General features: G+C 40.5%; 1 protein-coding gene across 1 annotated transcript; it reads left to right on the forward strand.

Annotated features, from left to right (window-relative positions):
• The first annotated feature begins 4,601 nt into the window (after window positions 1-4,601).
• Window positions 4,602-26,808, forward strand: DUSP26 (dual specificity phosphatase 26). The gene is given in 4 exon segments (XM_072402781.1): window positions 4,602-4,707; window positions 18,962-19,136; window positions 24,145-24,356; window positions 26,021-26,808. Coding segments are annotated over 4 exon segments (630 nt in total). The 5' UTR covers window positions 4,602-4,658; the 3' UTR covers window positions 26,215-26,808.

Here is a 26,808-nt window from a genome sequence, read left to right on the forward strand (position 1 = left end):
CATGCCCCGAACAGATGGGCTACTTCCAGTCCCAATCCACTCCAACTGGTGAAGCACGTCCAGTCCTAGTTTTCCCTGGCGTTTGAGGAACTACCAATCCTTGGGTGACCTCATAAATGAGACACTATTAGTCCCAGTCTGCCCCAATAGATGAGTCCTTCCACTCCCAGCCTGCCAAAAACTGGTGATGTACCAGCATGCATGGACTGCTGGATCTAGTAACTCAAGTAAAAAGAGGTTGGGAGATATTAACCTAGGAGGGTTATTTCCTGCACTTGCTGGGGGATTATCATCGCTTGGCCCAGCCAGAAAAGGGAACATCATTGTTCATGGCTGTGAAAAAGGCAGCAGGGTCATTGTGCAAGCATACTTTTATATACATCCAATTTTTTACAGTACCCTTTTGACCATTAAGTACCCATTTTCCAACACCTTAGGCCCATTTTGTTGGAAAAACCCCTGCCCCGATGTACCAGGCTCCAGCACAGCAACATTGGTGCAAGACAATTATATCAATGGTGGGACATGGAATGAGGATTTTGGGCTTTTCAGAAATTCATCTGGCCCAAGCTGAAAAACTGCTGCAGGCAGAATGCCAGGTTCTCTTTAAGAGTAAAGAGGCCACAGCCATGGGGGAGAAAAGTAGAAGGAAAAACTATTCATACAGAAAATGAAAGCAAAGGAAAGGCATTATTCTTTTCTTTTTTGGAGGAGTTCATGAGATTGCCCATGTCTGAGATTTTACAGTTTACAACACGTCAATGCTTGTAAAATTGTGAGATACCAAGCATTCGAAGCCCACCAGATGCTATTATAATCCCACAGACTGCAAAATATTGCACCCAGTGCAGATTTCCAGGAAAACATTTCTTAGTTATTTTGAGAAATTTCTCTAAACTGCCACAGCATCATCTAGCGAATCATTTGGTGAACTGCAAGCATGGAAAAATCCATAAGGCTTGTCAAAATATGATCGCTTAAAAAATCCGATATTGACTGGCATGCCATTAATCCATTACACTAATGAAAGTGACAATCTAACATCTGCATAAGCTGACAGTCTGTGTCGCTATCCGCAGAGTATGGGGAAAAGCCAAGAGGATGCAGAGTGCCGCTGAATTATGGAAGTCGCGTTATTAGTCTGGACCAGAGGTTAAAATAGCGCTACATGGCTCATTACTTCATTGTGCAGAGCTCTGCTGTATAAACAACACATCAGGGTATGCAGAGCTGGTGAGGAAGTCTCTGGAAGTCAGATCTGGATGATACGTGCATGGATGTAGTATTCCCAGTTTACCAGTGTTTATTAGAATAAATAATATTAAAGTGGAACTTTCACTAAATTTTTTCCCTTTAACTTGTAAAAAGCCTGCAATCCATCCAAAAACTGAGCCCAAAGAGTCCTGTGCTGTCTTGCCTTCCCTCTTCCTTTTGGGGATCAACGTTCCATCCAACGCCGCCATCTTTGTTATACCATCTTCATAAATCTTCCTCAGGTCACCCAATTTTGCACTTGGTAGTTAGATCAGGTGACATGTCTTCCGCCGAAGGTGATCAAAAGAGTGCCAATCTCACTGCATTTGCGTGAGATCAAGCAATTTTTTTATATTAGAGGAAAGCCCCTTGATGATGCAAGCTCAATCTCAGAGAAGGAGCCACCCTCAGCATCCTGGAATATGTGACGCAAGTATTCCAGAAGGCTGCAGGCCTCCCTTTAAATTTTTATTATTACTTAGTTTTTATATAGCACCAACATATTACGCAACACTGTACAAAGGGGCTTACAATCTAATGTCCCTACCATAGTCATATGTCATTAACACAGTCTAAGGTCAATTTGTGGGGAAGCCAATTAACCTAACTGCATGTCCTTGGGATGTAAGGAAACTGGAGAACCTCCAAACTCCATGGAGACGGTGTTCGGGCTGGGATACGAACTTGGGACCTAGAGTTGCAAAGGTCAGAGTGCTAACCCCTGAGCTACCATTCTGCCCTTTTATCATCACAGTTCCATACCAATCAACACTGTGTTTCAGGCCGTAATATCAAGGCACCAAACAGGTCTTTGTTGTCTTGATAAATGGGACCACTGCAACCCTGAAAAACCATGTCACTTTGTATGGAACCACAGTAAAGTATTTTTTTAAGAACTGAGAGTTCTGAAATCTTTATTTACATTTAAAGACTTTGAGTGGCAACCTTTGCTCCCGTCATCAGGTAGGAAATTAGTGTAGCCAGCCAACAGTAGGCTTCCTTGCACAACTTGGTTATGGATTGGGGTCCTTATGCACACTTTGCAACTCCCTATGCCCACCCCTGCCAGCCAATGACTCCTTCATTTACAAAGTTCTTTCTATTTTAACATGGAGGTGGGAGATCTGTTTTTGGAAGAGAGACGGTCATGTTACTTCAACAGCTAACATGACTCGGCTGCATTTAATGCTGCTCTAGTTTCAGGATCTCAAATCTGGTGCAGCAAGAGATCTTTTGCAAATCACAAAGCTGGGGTGTACAAACTTTTTATTTGTTAATAAACTTCTTTCTCATTAGCTTTATTTAGTGGTTTAGTGAGTTAAAAAAGTTAAAAATAGTTTCAGGTATTTTTTCATACCAAACCCACCTTCTAAAACCTGAGTGACATATTGGCCAACAGGAGTACCTAAAATGCCCACCAAGGTACATGCTGTCTGATATGCCAGAAGTTTTAGTGATGGTGCATGCAGCCCTATACACAGCCTGCAGTAAGTAATAATATTCAGCACGTGCAATGCTCTCCGTTCCCCACATCAGAAGAAATCGACATTTCTTGCCCCCAAAATTACAATGGCATTTTCATTACATACTCTATCTTAGAAAGTGTGATGGATCCCTGGGTCTCATCACATGGTCTTACCCCAGTGTCTCATTCTTTATACCTGAAAATCAAGACCACCCTAGGTAATGCCCACGTATGATGATGACCCTTTGTAGATGAAAGAACTTAAATTTGGGGAATGATAGAGGCAGGCAAGGGGTTGTCGTTGGGAGATGGTGTGAAAAGCCTCACTTTTTTCTCACTCCAAGCACCTCTGGGTATGAGGACAGGGAGGGCAGAGAGTTGCATGAGTGCTGGATATCACAGCAGATAAAGATAATCATTGAGAAGAGGTGGGGAACAAACCAAGGTCATCAACAACCCGGCAAGCTGGTGCCAACACAATGAGCTATTGAGACAAAGAGACATTGAATTATTAAAGGAATATTGGCTGTTCACTTAGCAAAGTGAATGATCACATGATAAGGGGTAATACATTGCACTTAGTGAATATGGGGAAAGTTCATTTTACAATTTGGATTCACTTTGAATTTTTCCTTACAACCAATTAAATGGCCAAAGTCAGCAGAGCTTCATCTCATTTACTAAGCTAAGTGAAATATCCTTTGCTGGGGGATGATTAATCTTGCTAAGTGAAAAGTCTGAAGTCCTTTAGTAAATCAGCCCCATATCTAGGGACTGGCTGGGTATTTGACTTGTAGGCAGTGCGGTACTAGAATAGTGGACTGGAAGCACAGCCTGGGAACAAGCTGAGGTCCATAGAGGTGTCAGGTTGACAACCACAGTCCTGCAATTCTCAGACCTAAATAACTCGCTGGACACCTGAATTGGAAATAAGCATGCGCACATGGGCTTGTAAATGCAGAGACACATAACTGTCCACAGATCTATTTGCTACAATGTACATATACTGACATCAGAATCCATGTTTGCTTGCTGCCTCTACCTTTCTGACACTCAGTATGGGGTGGAAAGGGTTGGATAATGCCAGACGTTCTCCAGCCAGTCAAAACAACGAGGACTCTGTCTGACTGGCTGCAGCTTCTAAAACTCACAGAAAACAGAACAAGAAAATCAGACTAAACAGGCGCTTGACATCATTCAAGGGTCCATCAGGACGGGGAACGACCACTGTACAAGTCAATGGAAAGAGCACAGTGGGGTGCCGCTTGCTCATTCCCTTTCTTCCGCTCTCTATGGAACAGAACTGTGTGTACAGCATTTGTTCCTTCATCTGTCACTTCTTCATGATCATTTCCAGCAACAAAAATGTGTACACAACCTAAGGGCCATATCAGATCCTTTGTGAACCATCCTGTCCTGCTGTGGGCTCATCAGTGGCCCCAATTACTAACATTCAAGTTTGGAACAATTTTTTGCACACGACTGTGGCTTCAGAAGATTCTGATGTGGTTCCCAAGGGCAGATCTGATTACCTGGGGTGCAGTTTGTCGCTCCCAGATCCACGGCAGGAGTTTGACCCCCAGAGGTCAGCTTTACCAGTTTTTTAATGATAACTTTTGCATATATATTCCTAGAAGTGATAGATATTTCCCTCTCTTTTACACTGTGATGTTCACAATGGGGGGACTTTCTGTGGGACCACCTGAAGGTCCCTTCCCAGTATTATGAATGAACTCACAGCACAAAATGAAATATGCGCTGTGTAAAAAACAATTGTTTTCTACATAGGGATATCATTGCAGCCCTTCCATTTGTCTGTCGCTTCCTAGCTTTCTGCTTGTCACAGCTTAAAATAGATGTTTACTGAGCGGTTTCTAAGTGCAGCGGAGCCGGGTGGCAGGAGAGGGATTATAATTAAATCAGACAAACACAGGCACACATGTTAACCCCACACTCCGCCACACATTGCTATAGCACGGCTGAAGGAGGTAAGTGTGCACCTCTCTGTTCTCTCTCCAAAATGTAATGTGTTAGTAATAATGCTGCAATTGGTAGAAAGTTCATAGGGAATTATTTCTCATGTTGTTATATTCACATCACCCAATTTAGTAAATTGGGAAGTGGGACAGTTTTTAGCTCAGGGTATGTAGTCAAGGGGCACGCCCTCTGCCACACCCGGTAATAGTTACTTGAACAGAGAAGTGTTTTTTTTCACAATGACATTAATATAGAGACGAAATTACCAAATGGATAATTTAAAAGAGGGACAGTCGCTCCAAATCAAGGACAGTTGGGAAATACCAAGAGGGATAGTCCCTCCAAATCAGAGACAGTTAGGAGGTATAAAGAAGGACAGTCCCTCCAACTCTGGGACAGACGGGAATAATGTAAAGGGACAGTCCCTCCAAATCAGGGGCAGTTGGGAGATATGAAGAGGGACAGTCTCTACAAATCAGAGACAGCTGGGATATATGAAGGAAGTGGGACAGTCCCTCTAAATCAGGGCAGTTGGGAAATATGAGGAGGGACAGTCCCACCAAATCAGAAGCAGTTGAGAGGCATGAAGAAAGAGGGACAGTCCCTCCAAATCAGGAACAGCTGGGAGATATAAAGAAAGAGGGACAATCCCTCCAAATCAGGGGAAGTTGAGAGGTATGAAGAAAGAAGGACAGTCCCTCCAAATCAGGGGCAGTTGAGAGGTATGAAGAGGGAGGGTCCCTCTAAATCCGGGATAGTGGGAAGGTATGAAGAGGTACAGAGCCTTCATATCAGGAGCAGCTGGGAAGTATGCAATGGGACAGTGCCATTCTGTTTTGAGCATCAATTCATATAAACTACAGAAAAAGGCATTTCAAATATTAAAGGGCATTAAGGATTGTGTTCCTAAAGCTGAACCCTGGGCAAACAGCTAAATACACAGATAAAATACATATGTGGTTCTACTGTCCAAAGAATTAGTAGTTCTTTCCATTTCTCACATTTACACATCTCTGGCATAGTCAAAAGGTCTAATTTTCCTGACTTATCTACATTACGTACACCAGAAGACTTTGGACTGCTCCTTCTTTGCATGCCCGACCTCCAGCCCAAAGGGGCTTTTTGCTCAATGGAAAAAAGGTGCCGATTTCACACATGAGCTCAGTGAAAATGGCACTTTTTCTTTTTTTATTTACTGGAGTATACATCACTCAATCTTGTGTCTGCACAGTGCAAGATCCTGTGATGTAGGCAGAAGAAGAAAGAAGACAAAAGAAGATGCAGCACCCGGGGCTTCCTGCACGCCGAGGGAAAGAAGGATTCCTGGACGGCGAAGGACCGAATTGAGGCCAGGGATGGAGGGCTCAGCGGAAGTAAAAGTGTGATTTTTTTTTATTCTAATGAAAGTTCCACTTTAAGTAATGCTTACAGGGCTTGTCCCTAACCAAGCCTGTGAAAGGACGGTTAAAGGTCACTCATTAGCTCCTTCGTCTGTCACTGTGATCTTTTCTATCCTCCATTAGGTTTTGTCTTTTATACTTGCCTGCCATATACTGGTCGTTATACTTTGACTAGCCTCCCTGATACACAATATTTCCATGGATTACCACCCTGTAGCACTTGACCTGAACATCTGACGTTATTTTTTACTTAACCAGATGTGCACACTAACAACCATCAGCCAATGGTATTACTATCACTGTTTATATGTAAATAAGTAGGGAAAGCCATCGTTGGCTGATGGTTTTTGGGGAGCACTCCCATCTGAATTCATATAACCCTGGATGGGGGGCACTTGTGGATGAGAAGTACAAGATAGTACCTTTGTAGCCCTTCAAGAATGGAAAAAACAGAAATAAATATGCGGTTGTAGGGCCACCACTGCTGTTATCCTATTGCTTTAGCCTGCCTAGATGAAGAACAGGTCCACTTTAAGGTCATCACAAAAAACATGAGGGCACAAAGGGTGATTATAAGAGCTGTAAGAATGTGGAAAAGTCTTCTACTCTCTAAATGGCTTCAACAGAGGGCATGGCTGTACACAGAATATAAATGGCTGCTATAGGAACTAACCTTTTCGAATGTTGACCTAGGGAGTTATCAAAATGTCTTTGGAAATCAAAAAGAAACATCTTAATACAGAGGCAAATTAGATGACACTTTATGAGAGTTTATTGCCTTCCTCTAGATCAGCTCAAGTCTGTGATTCTGAGGATGGAAGATTTCTTTTGCATTTTTGATGTTCTCATCAATCTGGCTTATAACTCTGATTGGAGGAAAAACCCTGTGCCTATGTTCATCTTTCCACCAAACTATTACTATTATATTTAAAAGTGAACTGCAACAATCTACACTCCAAAAAATGCAGCATGCAGCCAAAATACTTAAAATACACTCATAACTTTACACCATACAGTTTAATACATTCAGCATCTTACACTGGTGGGTGCCAACCTTTTGGACATCACGGACCACTAATTTCACGGACTCCAAACCACACATTCGCAGGGGAGCCGTGTGTCACTCAAAGGGGAAGAAAGTTCCCCCAGAGTGATGTTATTATGCCAGAACCCACTCGTTGTGTCCAGGGACACAGCCGGCCCACCGCTCTGAACCTGTGATCCGTATGGGAGACATGGTCCGCGGATCTGGCCAGCGCACCAAAATTTTCTCGGACCACCGGTTGGCAACCATTGCTTTACACCATGCACCCCAATACAGTTATAACGCTTCACCATACTTTCCAATACACTCAGCACTCTACACCATATGTCCCAATAGACTCAGGACACTACACACCCAATATACTCATAACTCTATACCATACACACCAATATCTCCTCATCATACACCACAATGCACTCATAACTCTTCACTATACATTCCAATACTCAATACAATAGACTCTGCACACTCCACTATATACAGGGATAAATTCATAACTCTCCACCAGTGTAACTCAACTAGGATTTCTCCAGAGGTTGCCAGGGGTTCCTTGAGCAATGAGCAATTTGTACCTCTCAGGTCAGTTTGAGTGACACCAATGATCTTATTGGCTATCTGTAGGGGTGACATTCTTCCCAATGGCCAGCAATGTAAGAGACATTCTTCCCACTGATCACCACCCTAATGTACTGTGAGCTGTGAATATAAATATAAAAGGGGTACCATGAAGATCTAAAAGTTTTTTCAAGGGTTCCCCCATGTTATAAAGATCAAGAAAACCTGTTTTTCGCTATATACCCCAATACACTCAGCACTTTATGCCTAAATACACTCAACATTCTACACTATATGCCCCAATAGACTCAACACACTACACTATACACCCCAATACACTAAATACTCTACTCCATACACCCCAATACACTCAACACTTTACACCATACAGCCCAATATACTCAGTACACTACACCATACACCCCAGCACGCTCATAACTCTTCACCACACACCTAAATTCATTCAACATATTACACCGATGCCCCAATAGACTACACTGTACGATCCAATGACACTTATACCATAGCACATTATACCATACACCCCAACACACTTTACCATTTATTCCAATACACTCAGCATTCTACACCAAACACCTAATATACACTTAGCTCACTACACTATACACTATCACTCATAACTGTACAGTTTATACTCAATACACTTAGCACTCAACACCACTATCTACATTGTTACACTCAAAACTACTTTGCATGATCATGTGCTGGTTTCATAGAACTTTCCAGTCTTAGCTCCTGCTTCCTAGATCCTAGTTCTATTTTTGGGTCCCTATCATGAACTGAGGTTTTAAAGTTCTTTAAGTTCGTTATCTCAGCAGCTTGATTCACTTGGTCCTCCCTCCCATAGATCCAGATTTTTTTAGTTTTTATTAGTAGGCTGTGAAGTGACCAAGCCTCTGCTGGGAAGGTAAGCAGGGGAAGCTGATTGACAGGAGAAATATTTTAACATTAGCTAAAATAATTTACCTGCTCTGTTTAGCAATCCTGAAAGCTACTCTGCCATCCTGAGCATCCTACCAAGAGTCCGAGAGAAGGTCAGAAGCCAGATAACATTTAAGTTGGGATGTAACCTAGGATCGTTATTTTGTTTCATGTATTGTTGATATGGTTGATAGTGTTATTTAAGAATATTTAATATTTAATGTGTAACAAAAAGGCATGAGGGTTATTTATTCGAAGAATATGGTGTGCTTTATTGAAAAGAGATGTCCTTTTCCAATACCGTACATATGCCTGAGCCTGAAGCTACTGTATCACAGAACCAATAAAGAAGTCTGGGTGTTCTAAGACTTGCATTGTGTGCTACTAGCAGATATCCCTACAGTTGTGCTGTGTCTAGGTCAGCTCCGGCTATAATTATACCCAGTCAGTGGCTCTTTGCCATTTCTCTGAGTCATTCTCTCCTTTTTTTCTGTAGGAAAGCACCTGTTCTTGGGAAGATTAGTGTGGCTGCGTGAGGCAGATAAATGCTGTTTTGGTTTTTTTTTAAAAGAAATGTATTGTCATCAAGATCACGTTTAGCAACAGGGAATATAATTATGAAAACGAACATAAAATTAGTGGTTAGAAAACAACTGTTTACAGCCTGTCCTGATTTATTGTGTGAGAAACTAAAAATGTATCTAACAAGTTTCTACTCTGAGTTTCTTGAAACAGATGCAAAACAAGTTGATGCCCATTAGCTGGAAAAATTAAATTGTAAAATTGTTTTAATTACATTTTTTATTGTCTGATTTTTATAAGTGTTTCCTTTTTTCTTGTAAATTACAATTAAAGCTACTCAGTCAATGAGATTTGTCTTCCCAAAATTGTATACTTGTTACAAACCGTCCCTCAGAGGAGCTCACAACCTTCTCCTTCACTTCTTGCCATTGTTGTAGTCCGGGAATGTCCAACTCCAGTCTTCAAGGGCCTATTACAAGTGGTTTTCTTCAGCAAAATGGCTTTTTTGGTAAATAGCAAGAGGTATCAGACTGAGATATCTGTATTTTTTAGAGTAGGACAGTAGGCTTTGTTTTCTCTTATCTCACAAGGAATCCATGGCTGGTAACATCATATTCTTTTAAAGCCTTTTCTCTTCTCTTTTGCTGTAGGACACAAAACTGCTGAAATTCTATGCGAGAAGTTCTCAGTCACAGCTAAAGCATCTGCTTTTGCTAGGTGAGGAGCATTAGGATAGCTGTCAACTAACAATGTAAAGTCAGCAAGCATGCCATCCAACATAGCTTGACACAAATCCAGGAGGTGCGATACTTCCAGAGCCAACACTTTCAGCAAAGTAGCAAACAATGGAAGGTCCGAACACATATTAGGATTTTGCTCCATCAATGTTTGTTTGATATTCAAGAAGTGTACTTGTGCAGACGGCATATTTAGATACTGAGTCAAACATTCCTTCACAGTAGATGTTCAATGAGGAAGAAAACCACCAGTCTCTATGGAAAACAAGTACACATCACCCACCTGTGTATCAAAAATAGGGATGAGCGAGCAAACTTTTTAAATTCAGTCTCGCGGCGAATTGGGCCGTTTTCACTTACCAAACATGTAGGCAAGAACGACCTTTGTAAATTCAGCCGGCGAGACCGAATTTTTGGGACCTGCAAGACCAATCAGGGGAGCGGAGCTATCAGCTCCGCTCCCTCTGATTGCTCTTGCAGCCCTTTACTAGTTGTATTTTTCCCACGGCTGCGTTCATTCATAAACGCAAGCCACGTGACTCACTCTGAGAGGAGGAGTATCGCAGCTGCATTTATGAATGGAGCCGTGAGAATCCTCCTTTCCGAGATCCCCGGGCAATACAGGTCAGAATGAGGGCTTTCTCTCATTCTGACCTGTAGTGCCCGGGGATCGCTCACTGACTGGAGGATTCCCACGGCTCTATTTATGAATGCAGTCGTTATAATCCTCCTATAGTGATTTCCGATGGTTTCGCAAAATTTTGCGAACCCATCAGAACTTCGAGGAAGTTTTCGCAAGAATGCCAGAGGCATTTTCACTCATCCCTAATCAAAAACATTATTCAAAAACACACCACATTGGTGAGACAAAATATCTCCGAGCCAACGACAGTCGTGGGTGACTTTAAGGATGCCTTTATCTTTAAACACCACTTGGAGACCATTTTTAAAGACCCCTGGTCCCATGGTGAGGATGTCAAAGCGATGTAAACATGATTTCTTGTGCCCACCTGCAGCCAACACATTTTCCCATGGTGACATATGTTCAGGCCAGAAGCTCCCAAGCTCAAGACCTTTTGGTGCTGGAGATGCAGAATCTTGTATTGTCTCCCTTTCAACCTCATGGCCTTTTGAGTCTTCTACTGGTTCCACATTTAGAACATTTTGCCCAAAAAACAGCCTTGCTCCTCGCACAGCTTCACCAGTCCTCAAATCCTTGACTTTAATTAGGAGAACAGTGTGATCTGCATGAACACCAAGTAAAACTCATTGAAATCCTCCATTAATGGTTGTTTGTTTGATAGTCTTCCCAATAATACAGCTCAGAAAACATTCACCAGAAGTGGACTTCATATAGAAATCGTAATGAAATTAATGCAAATAACTGTCAGCCTTCTGCAGCTTCTGCTGTGTGAGTTAGGGGGAATTGCAAACATCGGGAGCCCCAATACAGATATTTTGGTGTTTGATACCTGTTCCTGTTTACCAAAGATGGCCGTTTGGTACAGTTAAATTTCTGACAATGGACGACACCCAGCTCTAGATGCCAGTTACCAATGCGGTCCCCGTTCCTGCCCCTTCCTCCTGCTGTTGCTGCTGCCTGTCAGTACTCCATTCACTAAAACTGTATTACACACTTCTTGGTGGCATTGACAATGCACTACACCCAGCTCTCCATGACTTTACCAAAGCAGTCTCCCTGGCGATAGCTGACCAGAGGCCCCACACTGCTACTGCTCTCGCTGACCCACACTCAGTCTCTGGTCCTCCATCTTTTTGCCTAATGTCACCAGGCTACTTCCCCACAACTTTATGAGTGGCATTCCTAACACATGTCATCCAGGTCATGATGCCAGCTAGCAATGCAATCTCCTGCTGTTTTGATGGCAGAGACTGCTGCTAGTGGGTTGAGTTCACACGTAGCGCCACCCTTTCTCAATGTCCTAATCTTTATGCTGCCTTCTGTACGCTGTCCATCACGCAAAAATCCTATTTGCCTGCTATCACTTTGCCTGCCATTTTCTGGAAAACCACAAGGTCTTTTGGAACTTTTTGTATTTTTCCCTTGTTGCCACGGTTCTCCTACACATACCTAGGAAATCTGGTGGTTCTAACATGTATAGGAACTTTGCTATTAATGTTTAAAATCGGCCCCTGACTTTAATGGAATTCGCGAAATCGGACCCATCGGAATTTCCTTTAATTCCTTTCTGCAATTCAGTACCCACGGACCGTGGTGGCTCCATGGCTGGTACTCTAGCCTTTTCAATCCTAAATCTGAATTCAGGCCAGGACACTATCTGTATGGGTGTATATTGACCACAGAAGGTCTCCTGTCTATGGTAGGGGTATTAGATTGTAAGCTCCTTTGAGGGACAGATAGTGACATGACTTTGGGTTTTGTATCTTGGCAATATTTAAATACAAGATAATGCTATGTTTAGACTGGCAATTCAGTGTGGTTACGATTTCCTCATGCCAGTAAAACACAGCCTGAGGGAGATACTACAAGTAGTTTTTACCCATGGCAGCCCCATAGAAAATGAATAAGGGTGGCAGTGAGTAAATTTGCGGAGGCTAGTTCTTTAAGAACCAACTCTGTGGTGCAAGTGACCAAGCAGCTGGCAAGGTGCCGGTAGCCAGGAGCCTGGATTGCTTGATCTTGAGTCAGGGCTGAACCTAACCTAATGGTCCCATCAGTAGGGTCAAAGAAGACCAGACAAACCTCTGGTGAACCTCAGACATATGCTCCCTGGTGGGTCCCTAGCCCCTACTGCATCACAAAAATGTACCAGTGTCCCAGGAAAACTATGTGTCCTGGTGGCCCTCCTCACTATCCTTGAAGGGCCCAGATCTTCTTTCCAACTCCATCCCCTAGTACTACAAATAAAAAGGAATAAAGTGAATGGCAGGGTTTGGTAAACATGGAAGAAATCATGATTGCTACAAAACATTATCACAGGTAGCCATGCTAAGAAATAATTACTATTTAATGACTTTCATTGTGAATATTATAAAATGCAAATGCAATTTTAGGAAAAAGTCATTAAATGGTGGAGGTAAAATGAAATTATTTTAATATGCAACTTATTACAATGTGCAATATTACAGGAGAGTTAATTTTATGAAGACATTGAGTTCCCGAATCGTCATCTACCTGTTCATTCAGTTCAAATTGTAGAGTTAATAAAAAATTTATTAGAGAGATAAGGCTAATAGGCTGAATAGAATTATCTATCAGTCTTGGTATTGGGCTAGAATGCAAAGAAGATGGGAGATTTTAAACAGCGCTCTTCAGAATTATTATACATTTCCTGCAAATCCTACTCAGCCTGGACAGGGCTTTAGAATTTACTACATTTTAAACCCAATAATGACATACTAAATCCAGACATAATTAGGAAATAGCATGCTTAGTTTGTTAAGCTCCACTTTGCTTGGCACCCAAAAATCTTGGCCATATTATAAAATAGTAAGAGCTATAAAAAAACTGTAGCTATAAAAAGTTATATAAAACCTGCAGGAGAGTTGTTCATATTTTTTTTTAAAGTGGGTTAACAAATGCATGCAAATCATGTCTCTTCGATATTGTAACGCATATCTATCTACTATCTGTGATAAAATGACAATGGGTCCACCAACAGGATTGTTCGAAGGAAATTCAGTGGAAGCTGACGTTCAGTTTTGTATCTCTTTACTGTATGCTTATTTCCACCAGCAGATGGAGCCAAAGATTCCTTTTTCATGTGTTTTTCTCTTTTCTCTGTCTATTTTGCTCTTTGTTGTCAAAAGTCTATTTTTGCAAAGCTCAGTAGCTTAAGGTACATTTAAATTTAAAGGGTTTATTTTTATATATATATATATATATATATATATATATATTTAGGGCTCCTGCCCATGTTTATTGGTCAAAAACAAAAAGAACAGCAATCTTCCTTCGCAGGGGTTGGCTTCAGTAACAGAAAACAAAGTCCATTAAACAAAAGATCAGCCTCCTGGCTAGCATGAAGAAAATGTTTTTTTGCAGTACACAGACAGTCTAACCAGCAGCAATACATGCACACACACACCTGTTGCTTACCACATGGTGTGCTAAATAGTCTTCTGGCCCTTAGAAAAATGTGACACCTGGATTTGGGAACCTGCCCCACCCATTTCCTGCAAATTCCCAATAAAACCCTCCCCAGAGGTTCCCAACCTAGATGTTCCCTGCAGACATATCATTGTTGGCAATGTGTGAGATACCTAGGTCCCACATCTAGCGCCCATCTAGCACTATATATATAGGCATCTCTTACTTGTTGGTTGGGGGAGTGTTGAGGGTCTGTTTTGATCCCAAAGATATGGTTTAACAAAACCTGTCATCAGAGAAGCTGCCATTCCTAATGACTTCTAGCTGTCTGGTAGTCATATCGACCTAATATACCATACCAAGTTGCTGACCAGAATCATATGTGCAAATTTTCCTAATGCTCCAGGGCTGTGTGTGTTCCCTGGGTTCATAAGCAGCAATGTATGTGTGTCTAGATGGTGTTTGCATGATCTAGCGTGTGGTAATAAAGTCATTTATCCTTGTATAGTTTTAGTGCAAAGCAATCTAGCTTGGAAACGTCAGATAAATCAGTTTGGGCAGGTTTGGCATTTGTCCAGGTCCTTTGTGTGTAGCCACCAAATAAATTACACCTAGACTGGGCAAAGGTCACATCAATATGGGGCCCCTATGTATACCATACATATTAACTATACCACTGTATTGTGTTATCAAACAGAGGAATATTGATCACAGATGAAGACAAACTGATCCATCAAGTTAGACTGTTACACTTATTGGCTATTTTTTTACTAAACATTCCTTCTAGTTATCTGGTATAGTTTATATACATGTATTATTATATTTATATACATGTATTATATTTATATATGTACGTAAATTTTATGTTCCAATGAAATGGTGAAACAGCACTAAAATTTTACACCAGAGCATATTATATGGCATTACAATGGTGTCACATGCAGTGTGGCGCTCTTGAATGGTGAAACGGGAAAGGTTTCCATTAGGTACACGTCTGAATTGTTAGTAAGATTAGGCCCGCTCCCGAGTATTTTTTTAGTATTTGAGCACAGAGAAGCAATTAGTCCTAGGCTTCACGCTGCAATATTTGTAATATGAGACAAAATGATCAAGAAGTGATCAAAACATTTCTATTAACAATAGTATTTATGATCAATATTTAGCTAGACAGTCCTGTGGAAACTGTTTTTAGTTTATTGGATAGCCATGGTATTGAAATGGAAACCACTTTTTGGTATTATTATCAAACAGGATTTATATAGTGCCAACATATTACGCAGTGCTGTACAATAAATAGTGGTTGCAAATGACAGACTAATACAGATGGTGATACAGGAGGAGAGGACCCTGCCCCAAAGAGCTTAAAATTTAGTAGGTATGATCTTCAGTACTAGATGGGGAACATAAGATGATGAAGGTGACCCCCCTCCCACCAACCACTCCAGTCTGCAGACCCTTGGGTCTTGGGACAGGGACAAAAGAGTTGGCTGGTAGATGATGATATCGCTGATATTAGAGGAACTAAAGAACTCTGTGGACAAGTTTCTCAGGGTGGAAGGAGATTCGGATCATAGGAAGAGAAGAGGTCAGGCACAGGCCAAGTTAGGAAATTGCAGGCAGCAAAGTACTAAATAGGCAGACAAGAATCTTAGTTATGGAACAAGCCAAAATAACACAAAAGCAGATCAGCAGTCAGAAAATATACTTGGTCGAGAATCAGGATAAAAAATTGCTGGTCTCGGGTGTAGATCTAATGATCTCTCAGTACTGGGGTCTTGCAGATCTCAGCCTTAAACAGTCCACTTGGAACCACAATTAGCGATGAGCAGGAACATGTGGCTGCACACACACCGCAATGCTCTCTCAGGGGAATGTTTTTTACATTTCTGGCCAGTGGGACAATTGCCACCTTTATAGAAAGCCAAAAAGGACATTGGTGTCTAATAAACTAATCTAAGAGGCCCATATTGCTTGTGGGTTAAGGAACCACTAGCAACCTCTGGAGGGAATCCTGGTTGAAAAACCCTGATCCACTGTATTTATGCAAGGGGTCATAGTAGTCACCCAGACGGGTTGTATTCCAATACAGCTTCCTCTCCATCTCCAATAACTGGGAACAAGGTGGACTTATTGTGGTTTATAGAAGGTAGCTTTAAAGAAAGATTAGATGATTTGTTTTTTTCAATGTAACTGCATTTCTGGGCGAATGTTCCATTGCAGCCACCACATCTAAGAACTGATGATCTGCAATATATTACACTTTTGTGTTTGGACTTAGAAAACCTTTAAATACCAGTACATTAACAATACTTTAGACATCACTTGATCTGCGCTTAAGCCTCACCTTTGTGAATATCTCAATAGGCATCATGCACACACACACAACCATGTGCACTTCTTGCTGGATCCATTTAAGAACTGATCGATGAATGACTGCCATCTTTTTTTAGTAATCAGGTTATGTTGGGTTAGGTACAGGTTCTCTCAGTAGAACATGACTGTGACTCAATGATGCCAAATAAGGAATAATTAGATCTCAGTTCCCCGCCTTTAAAACCACCCACGGCACACAGCCACATATTATCCAAGAGATGATTAGGAGGAAGATTTGTAGACAATGGTTGCGCCATCATGGGTGCTCTTCTCACCCCAAATGTAACTCCTGGTTCCAAAGTCTATCAATAGCTGGGATCTTTGGACAGCTGGGATATGTACGTCCTGTCATGTGACTGTTTTCCCAAAGCATTCTTCATTTTGTGTCCTGTATTGTAGGATAGGATAGGGATGGCCCTCTGGGGACAGAAAAGTAGGGCTCAAGTATAGAGTAGTGAGTAAAGAATAAAGTGTTAGTATTTATTCCTTCCCTTCTAACTAAAGATGCATTCAGGACAGGAAGTTTTGACTCCCCTGCATGGGTTTATTTAAATGTAGGCTGGGTTTAGGCTTTAATGGTAAATTATTGAATGCAAAGTTGCATAGAAGTGTTTTATACTCAGTTTTACAAACTATAACTGCAACAAATATTGACAGCAAAATACCAAACTATAGGCAAATGAGAGCAGCTACTGACATCTTGTTACATTTAAGAAATGAAGGTTCCGTAATAGAAAGCTTAATTAATTTATTGCCAAGGTCGCCTGAAGTTATTTTATTGTTGAGCACAAATGTTTATGTGAACAATGTACACTTCACATATAGCGCAGCAGAAACCTTGACATTTCCTGTCAATTACCAATGAGTACACATTTTATGAACAAGAAATATTCAGATGGTAACATCCATTATGTATGAAAGTCAAAGAAACTCATTTAAAAGTGTAACTTTTTATCTAAAATCTGACGGCAAAGAATGTTCAGTGTGAGGTTTAGATGATGTATTACAAAAATGAAATGTGTTTTAAAAAAGCCCTGTGCTGGTGGAAACATGGAGGATGTCACTGCTGATCCTGTCTGGTTGTATTACTGTCCGAGACACAGACACTAAGCTATGGAACAGATCAGAAAAGTCAGAACTCCTCATCTGCATATTTTAAGGTCTGAGAAAGTACTAAAGCAATTGGATTAATATGACAGCAAAAGACTAAAATTTTCGGAGAAAATAGCCAGCAGTGGTAGATTTCTTATTTCCTCAAAGCAAGGTTCTTTAAAACTTTTATTGGGGGCTTCATCGAGAGGACAAATGTAGCAGAATTAAGTACCCTATATACAATAAATCCCTGTTTCAGTTTCCTTTTTGTGTGAGTCCAGCATAATGATGTTCTCAAACTACAATGCTATTTTTTTTTCATCTAAAGGGGTGGCAACTACACCTTGCATGGTCTTTCTGGATGCTGAATGTAGCCCCTGTTATACAAGAATTCTCAATTCAGTTTTAATTATTGCATGTCACCTGGTTTTTGAGCATTTAGGTGCAAATTTGCACTATGGCTGCTCAGATTCCAATTATTTGGCTGCACATGTATAGTATGGTCACTTGAATTTTAGGCATTTGGGTGTAATTATTTTATATCATTGCTCAGGTCATTGCTTTAGTGCATATGTACATTTAGGTCTGCTTGCTATAGAGTGCAGTGCTGCATGGCCTCCCAAGTACGGAATATTTACATTGCAAAGTATAGGGGCTCATGGAGCTCCCTTTAGGGCACCTGCGCAGGAGGGCAATGCATCCTGGGACTTATACTACTAATGCATTGTAAAGTCCCCATCAGGATGTCCGAGTTAAACATAAAGTGACGGACACACTGTGGAGAAAATTCAAAAGGTACATTTAAGTTTTGCAGGTAACGTATTCAGGGAAAAACATTTGTGTAATGGAAATAAAAGCAAAAAAAGAGGAAATAATATGCATTAGGGTATAAAAGCTACTTGTGTGCATGTTATTGTTTTTTTTTCTTTTTACATTAGGAAAAATGTAAACCCCTCTCATATTAATATTTTGTTTCTGTTTGTGTCTCATCGGGAGATTTTTATTTACTTTCTATTCTGGAGATAAAACAGAAATTAAAAAGAAATTCCTAAAAATGTGGGAAATTCACCTTTGAGACAGCCGTCACCAGTGCAAGTATATCTATTAAAAGCAATGGTATAACAGCCATAGCAACCCCCGACCCCTAGTCCCCATAGCAGCATAGGACCCCATTATGGCAACCTATACCCAAAACTGAACAAGTAAAATTCTAATAGCAACCAGTTAATAGGTGGAAAAATATAGAATCATAATGTTGAGCAGAATATCTGTATTATGGGCTCGGTGTACTTGCACACTGCACAAATCCCATTTTTTCTTATCTCTGCATTCAGCCGGTTGGAGGGTCATGTGACCATGCTTTAGGGGGAAAAAATACATTTCTACCCAGAACACAGGGGCAATTGGGAGTTTGTCTTTTATGCCATAAGAAGCTTTGCGGCTGCTTGATAATCAGTGGTTTATGAATTGATGTTTTTTGTTACGTTTCCTGTGCTACTACCTTACCGTCTTTTTATCCTCTGGGAGAAACTGTCATGGCGGCATCTCGATATTCTTATCTTGGATCCTTAAATAGAGGACCACTAAGAAGGTCAAAGAACCATGTTCTCAGTGTGTTTGAATTGGAGAAGATTCTCTATACTGGGAAGACAATACGGAACAATGCAGATGAGGTGTGGCCAAAACTCTATTTAGGAAATCAGTAAGTGTTTTAAAAGGAAAATGCAAATCATGATATTGTTCATTGTTTATATTGTTGTTTTTAGATATTTAGATATATTTTAGTTTTTAGGTGGTTTTAGAGGTAAAACCTCATGTGGTGCAACCAATTGCATTCTCCTTTGGACTATGGAGGTACATGGCACAGATGAAGAAACACACAAAACAACTTGGCGATATGATTATTTTGTATTTTTAAATGTCAAATTGGTACATTTGACATTTAAAAATACTTCTAATTTAAAATTTCCCACTGGTTCTGCCCCGCGCCACATGCCCGCACACACGTCACATACCCCTGGCCTGGCGTCCTGAGCATTCACATGCGAGGCCAGGGGACATTGCGGGCTCATGAGGACCAGGTAAGTCATCGACTCAACCCCATGTGTTGCTCAGGGTTACCACTTTCTGTAAAGCAATTCCCCTCCCGAGCCACACTCAGGGGTTAAAAGATAGATCCCCTTGTGGAGCCAAATTAGCTCTGACTTATTGGGCCTGATTTAATAAAGCTCTCAAAGACTATCATGAGTAAACCTGGGTGATCTAGCTAATTCAGGCTTGCTGCATCATCCAAGTTCTCCAATGATAGTCTGTCTAGACATTAGCAGAATATCTTTTTTGGGCACATTCAGGCCTGCAGCGGGATCAAGTGATCCTGCATGGCACCAGGCAGCTGGCACCTTGCCCTAACACATACCGCAGGCAGTGACAGCCGACACCCGTGAGCGCTACTAAACCCCATATTGTAACCCCCATTTCTTTTCTATTCGGCTGCCTTGGGTAGATGCAACATGAAGTATCTCCCCAAGGCAGAAGGTCACTGACTCAAGGAAGTGATAACCATACCGCAACCTCACCGCCAGTCCCAACAGTCATCATAGTACATCCTTCTGCCATATCTTCCCCCAAATAAATCAAGAACCCAGCCTTCCACATTATCCAAATAAAAACATGACCGTACAGACCAGGCCACCTTCTTCTATTGCTCTATGATCCAGTTCTGACATTTGCATGAACACTATACGTTCAGTGATTGTCTGGGTTCACTATGAACACCCCCACTGGTTTGCAGATATGCAGCCTCATACACAAGAAGTTAGGCAGCAAAGTTCTGACACTTCCTCTCCAGGACAAGGTCCAAAAATCCCACCACGTAAAGGTGAACTCAAAAATGAAAAAAAAAAAATTTACATTAGTACCACATCCTTATTGAATCAAACCACTAATAGGACAAATTAAGAGACCATACCAATGGTTAAGTTATGTTTATGGTGGTGATATATCACAATTGTGTTAGAAAAAACAATAAAGTACCTACCCTCATAATTAAATAGAACATATAATCAAAGAGAGAGATTAAGCAGGGTTTTTTGGCACAGTGTATTCATAAACATATATGCAATATCTATAGTAAAACTTAACAATTGAAAGGGACCACTAAACAATCTATACCAATGGGCTGATTCTAAACGTACATAAATTGGTCCTCAAATTGGTACATTAATTGGAATGTCAGATTCCCTGTTTTAATAGAGCTCTTTGCAGTATAAACCTTATTAAAAGCAACAAACCCATAGAACTCCCCACTTTGTGTTCCCCTATTTGTTTTAGTTTTAGGGACCAGCGTGACAGACGGACAAATATCATATTCATGAGAGGTCAGCAATACCATGTTTTCCAGAGCTCATCCATACCATTACTAAAAAAGGGGGAAAAGTACAGAATTATCATCATACTATTTGTGGAAATAAAGTCAAAAATAACTAAGGCATCAAGTAACATGATCAGAAAAATTCATTGCATGCTAGGCATTGATAAGCCTGAAACAGCTGTGTTCAAGAAGGATGAATGGCTCTATATTTAGGCTGTATATATATCTAGTGTCTGACACTATTGCATATCTGGGCAGTGGGCAAAAAAAGGAATTATCTGTAGAGCCCCACAAACTAAACTTAAATATTTTATATATACTTTTGTTTTTATGGGGTTTTTTTTCGAGGGGGAAAAAAGTCCTTTCTAGAAATTAAGGAGGACCTATCATGACATCTTATATACTTTAACATTATATAAAAAAGGGTGGCTATCCCTTTTTTTTTATTATGAAAAAATGTTTTTTTTTTTTTTAAATATTTTATTTTTACATTTTTTCAGAGAGGACCCCTTGGTAAAGACTGAATTGGAAACTGGAATATGTCACATATCCCAGAAGGCTTTGGGTTGCTCCTTTTGTCAATGCCTAACCTGGGGCATGCAAAGAAGAGGCTTTCCTGAAATGTATAAAAGTGCGCAGTTAGATTGGCACTCTTTTTTTATATATTTTCTCATGCCTGCACAGTGCAAGATTGGGTGTTGTGAGAAGAACCTGGAAAAAGAAAAAGATGGCGGCACGTGTTGGCTCCTCCGCGCTGGAAAGAAAATATCCAGGGTGGACCGGGACAGGCTCAATTCGGATTGCAGAGGGATCGAGTGCTCTTCGAGTGTTATTTTTATTTTAATAAAAGTTTTGCTTTAATAGGAAACTTTCATTAAAATACCACTTACCTTTACTTCACCAGTTCCCTCGATCCCTCCACATGGCCTCCATTCGGTTCCACGCACTCCTAGATTCTTCCTAGATTCTGCGCAGAGGAAGCACTGATCGCCGCCATCTTTTTCTGCCTACGTATCTCTATTTCACACTGCACATGTGTGAGAATGTCACTTTTTTTTTCATTGCAGGGGAAAGCCCTTTCTGCACATGCCTGATCTCACACAGCCTAAAGTGACATAGGCATTACAGGGGGCTATGAGCTCCCATGCAGTCCTTACTGCCACGGCACAAAAGACAGAAGGGGAGGGGCCTCCCTTTAAAAAAAAGTATTTAAGGGGAAAAAAACTAATTTTTGCTTGATATAAAAGGGGTTATCTACACTTTTATATCAAAGAAAAAATCTGGTGATAGGTTGGCTTTAAATGAGCAGAAAAATTTATATTGAAAACCACAAGATGGCACTATCCACTCAAATATAAAATATATATGTATTAAAAAAAAGCCCAGAAATACACCAATGTAAATATATATCTAGATGTGTTTCGTCACATATCTCATCATAATGCTAAGATTCCTATTGCAAAAAATAATAGGGAAGGAAGAATGGGTGGACGGACAGACAGCGAGGAGTACTAAAGGCAATAATATTATTATTAAAAATAATATTAATACTTCTTTCATTTGGCACCCAATAGTATCCAATCAGATTATTTTAATATAGTGTAAGTATCTCTTGCTATGGATTACTGCATTCGGCACGGCTCCATTGCATGGGATTGGTACTGATATTGTATGACTGCAAAATTGCTAATACACCTATGCATTCGCTGGTGCAGCACATTCTGTTTTCATACATATCAGTATGTGAATTTTAGGACCTGGAACTATTTTCCCACACATTTTCAGGAAAATCACTAAAGCAGAACTTCAGGGCGGCCTTTTATTGCAGAAAGGGACAGGCTATGTTTGTTCTGTAATAAAACATACTTACTTGCCTGACCGCTGTCATCTGTCACAAATATGGATGGAAATCAGGAGGATGGCGGCCTCCCCGGTGCAACCCAGCTTACCTTGTGGCTCTTTTTTTGGCGGCAGGGACAAACCAATAGGAATATTGGGATTTTAGCAATGTTTTTTTTAAGATTCATGATACTAAAAAAATCCCAAAATATTTATTGTTTTAATGTTTAAATGGCAATAATGACACAAGCAAAAACCTCCATAAAACTACTGATGCTACTTCCATATGTTTCAAATGTCCCTGAAATAAAGCAACCATTAGTAAAAATAAATTCAGTAAATAATTTATTTTTGTAATCTTTATCAGGAGTAAATCAGAGTTACCTGTTAAAAAACTTCAGTATACAATGCATGATTATTATTTTAATTATTAATATTATTGTTAAATAGTATTTATATAGCGCCAACATATTACGCAGCGCTGTACAATAAATAGGGGTTGCAAATGACAGACAGATACAGACAGTGACACAGGAGGAGGAGGAGAGGACCCTGACCCAAAGAGCTTACAATCTAAGAGGTGGGGGAAGCAGCACACAATATGAAAGGGATATGGAATGGTGGGAAATAAGGAGGGTTTAGGAGACAGAAGAAGACGGTTGGTGAGGTGGAGGCATTGGGCTTTAAGAGCTCTTTTAAATGTGCAGAAAGTAGGAGAAAGCTGAATAGGATGAGGAGACCAATCCAGAGATTAGGGGCAGCCCTAGAAAGGTCTTGGAGCCGTAAATGTGAGGAGGTTATGAGTGAGGAAGTCATTAGTAGGTCATTGGAGGAGTGAAGAGAGCGGCTAGGGGAGTATTTTTCTATCAGGTCAGAAAGGTAAGTGGGACAAGAACTGTGGAGGGATTTGAAGGCAAAGCACAGGAGCTTCCAATTTACAATCGTTTTCATCTTAGATCAGTGATTCCCAACCTTCTTAACATGGGGGAACGCTTGAAATAATTTTCAGGTCTTCCGGGAACCCCTTCTATACTTACTATATCCACAGCACAGTACATTAGCATGGTGGCCAGTGGGAGGAATGCCTCATACATTGCTGTCCATTGGGAAGAATCACCCTTACAGATACCCAAAAAGATCATTGGTGTCACTTACACTGACCTGAGAGGTGCAAACTGCTCATTGCTGAAGGAACCCCCAGCAACCTTTGGAGGAACCCTGGTTTAGAAACACTGATCTAGACATTATAATCAATTACAATATATATTATGTCTGACAACATCAATGGCAATTTTCACATTTCTTAACAATTATTCACATGAATCCTGTTTATATGATCCTATGATAAAATGAGCATATAGATCTTTAACACACATAAGCAACAGCATAAAATAGCCATTTCAGTTTAGAACATCTATACATAATAATCAATCATTTTACACAACAGTACTGTCATTTATAATAAATATTACACTAAATATTCTTCTTTTTCTGAGTCCAGAGAGATAGCAGCCAATAAAGGTGAGCTGTACCAGATGCGCATCACTCACATCCTGAATGCAGCACATAGTCGCTGGAGAGGTGGAGAGGAATATTAACGTGGCATGAACATCCTATACATGGGAATCGATGCTCAGGACAGCCCATCGTTCGAGATGAGTGTACACTTCTTTCCAGCAGCAGATTTTATTCACCGTGCCCTCAGGGAAAGAGGTGAGAGATAACAGAAGGAGAGTTCTTTCATATACGGACTGACAGTTCACATGAAACTTCTAAATTTTCTAAAAAATAGCTTTAGCAGAATTTCAATGATGATGATGGGATTCTGTTATATTCTTAGATTGTAAGCTCTTCTGGGCAGGGTCCTCTCCTCCTCCTGTGTCATTGTTTGTATCTGTTTGTCATTTGCTACCCCTATTTATTGTACAGTGCTGTGTAATATGTTGGCGCTATATAAATACTGTTTAATAATATTAATAATAATAATATTAATTTGTGATCTGGCCTAATGAAGGCATCTGACCATGCTGAGGGTTTCAGTTCTACAACAGTTAAAGCCCTACAGGGTATGTACAGCACTGTGTAATATGTTGGCGCTATATAAATACTGTTTATTATTAATATTAATGTTCGGTAGACAGGTAGACCCCCGGTTAAGGACATCCGACATACAGACGACTCCTAGATACGTGCGGGGCTTCCCTGCTCCCTTGTGTGCAGGACAGAGGCATGGAAGGGGCAGGCATGACTTGCAGAAGAAAGCTTTTTCTAAACACAGCTGAGGTTGTGGGTGATCTTAAGATCTGATCTGATCTGTAACCTGTGTGGCACCTTGTGGCAGCAATGATCTTTTTGATTAACTATAGGGGGGACATTCTTCCCACTGACGACCACACTAATATACTGTGATATATGGATATAGTAAATGGGGTTTTCTATGACCTACAAGTTTTTTCCAAGGGCTTCCCTACAGTAAAGAGGTCAATGAACACTGGGCTAGAGTACCTTTGACCACCGGAGTTTAGGTTTCCTTTCAGATATCTCAGCGTTCTCTTGCTTTGTTCTGCACCAGCAGTTCAATAAATTCATAGGTGGGCGCAAAACAAAACACTCATTGATGCCCCCTTATACACATTTTATATAACATATATCCCATTTTGCAAAGTATGATAGTCTATAGAATTGTAACACACAGCACAGCACGCAGAGTAGGTTGGTCAGGAACATGTTACATACAAGCACAGTGTACAGAATTTGGTGATCAGTTATATGTAATATACAGTACAACGTATAGTGAATATATGTGAAGCTTTTGTATGCACAGCATCAGAAATAGATCAGTGCAAACATACAGATGGATAAATTTAGATTATGTATTGTACAGTATGATGATCGGCATGTGGCTGTTGATTGTATATGTAATGTACAGCACAGTGTACAGAGTTGGGTGGTTTGGACATGGTACAGAATGCACAATACTCCTTGCCCCAAAGCCATCTAGCACTTGGGGAAAGAAAGAAACTATGAGATTATTTGAGTATACACATCTTCCAACACTCAAGAAAACAAAAGGCATTTAAACCCCCTGCATGGTTCCAGCAAGATACTCCAAAAAGGCAAAGAGTCCAGTACATGAGCAGTATAGTTTTAGTTGTTGTTCAGTCCAAAAATGAAAATTCACAGCTGTGTCTTGCTGTGGATTAGTAATATGTCAAGGATCTGGGCTGAGCTGGGCATCCCCAGTCCCTTTTGCAAAAATGAACCAGCCTGATAATTCTACTTTAATGTAAAAAAGGACTAAAAAAAACCTCTGAGATTTAACAGGCAATTAATAATTATGTACTCCTCTCTAATTATGTTTTTTGTTTCTGCCTTAGGAAAGATTCTGGTCCATTGTGCAGTGGGAGTGAGCAGGTCAGCCACATTGGTGCTTGCCTATTTAATGATCTACCAACGGATGACTTTGGTTGAAGCAATTAACACCGTAAAGGACAAGAGAGGAATTATCCCTAACCGTGGATTTCTAAGGCAGTTATTAGAACTGGAGAGCACACTGAGAAGAAACCACTAGATACCAACTCTCTCTATAAACTTTGCCCATCCATGCATTAATCATAGGTATTGGCACGTTGTTAAAGGGGAGTTCAGGTCAAGTGCCTAGGCCTACTTACCTGTGTCAAGATCCAAAAGGAGCGTGCCGTAGCATTTCTATACTAATTTAGCAATATAATAATGTGATTAATGTATATAATGATAATAACAAGATAATTATTGTGTTCCCATTGTCTATTAACAATTGTTACCAGTCCATAGTACTCCAGGAAGTTGGTAACTTGTAGGGATTGAGAGACTTTGGAGCTGCAAGAATAAATCCGGCTCATTTGTCACCAACCTTTAAAACCCAAAAGCAAACCCAAAGCATTTCATTGATCTATACCATCGCAGAAGTAACGTGACCTCTGCCACTTCTGTTCTTCTCCATGTATATAGACTCTGGGCATGAATGGACTTGGAGAATATAAGGAACATAGATACCAACCTTACACAATGCTGGTTTGAAGAACCTTACATTATATTTCCTTTAGTACATTTTTATGCAGTGGAAGAACACATCAATGCATTTACAGCCTACGTGTCTTCTGACAATAAAATTTAATTCTGCTTA

This window comes from Pyxicephalus adspersus, chromosome 2, assembly GCF_032062135.1.
Source record: "Pyxicephalus adspersus chromosome 2, UCB_Pads_2.0, whole genome shotgun sequence".
NCBI lineage: Eukaryota > Metazoa > Chordata > Amphibia > Anura > Pyxicephalidae > Pyxicephalus > Pyxicephalus adspersus.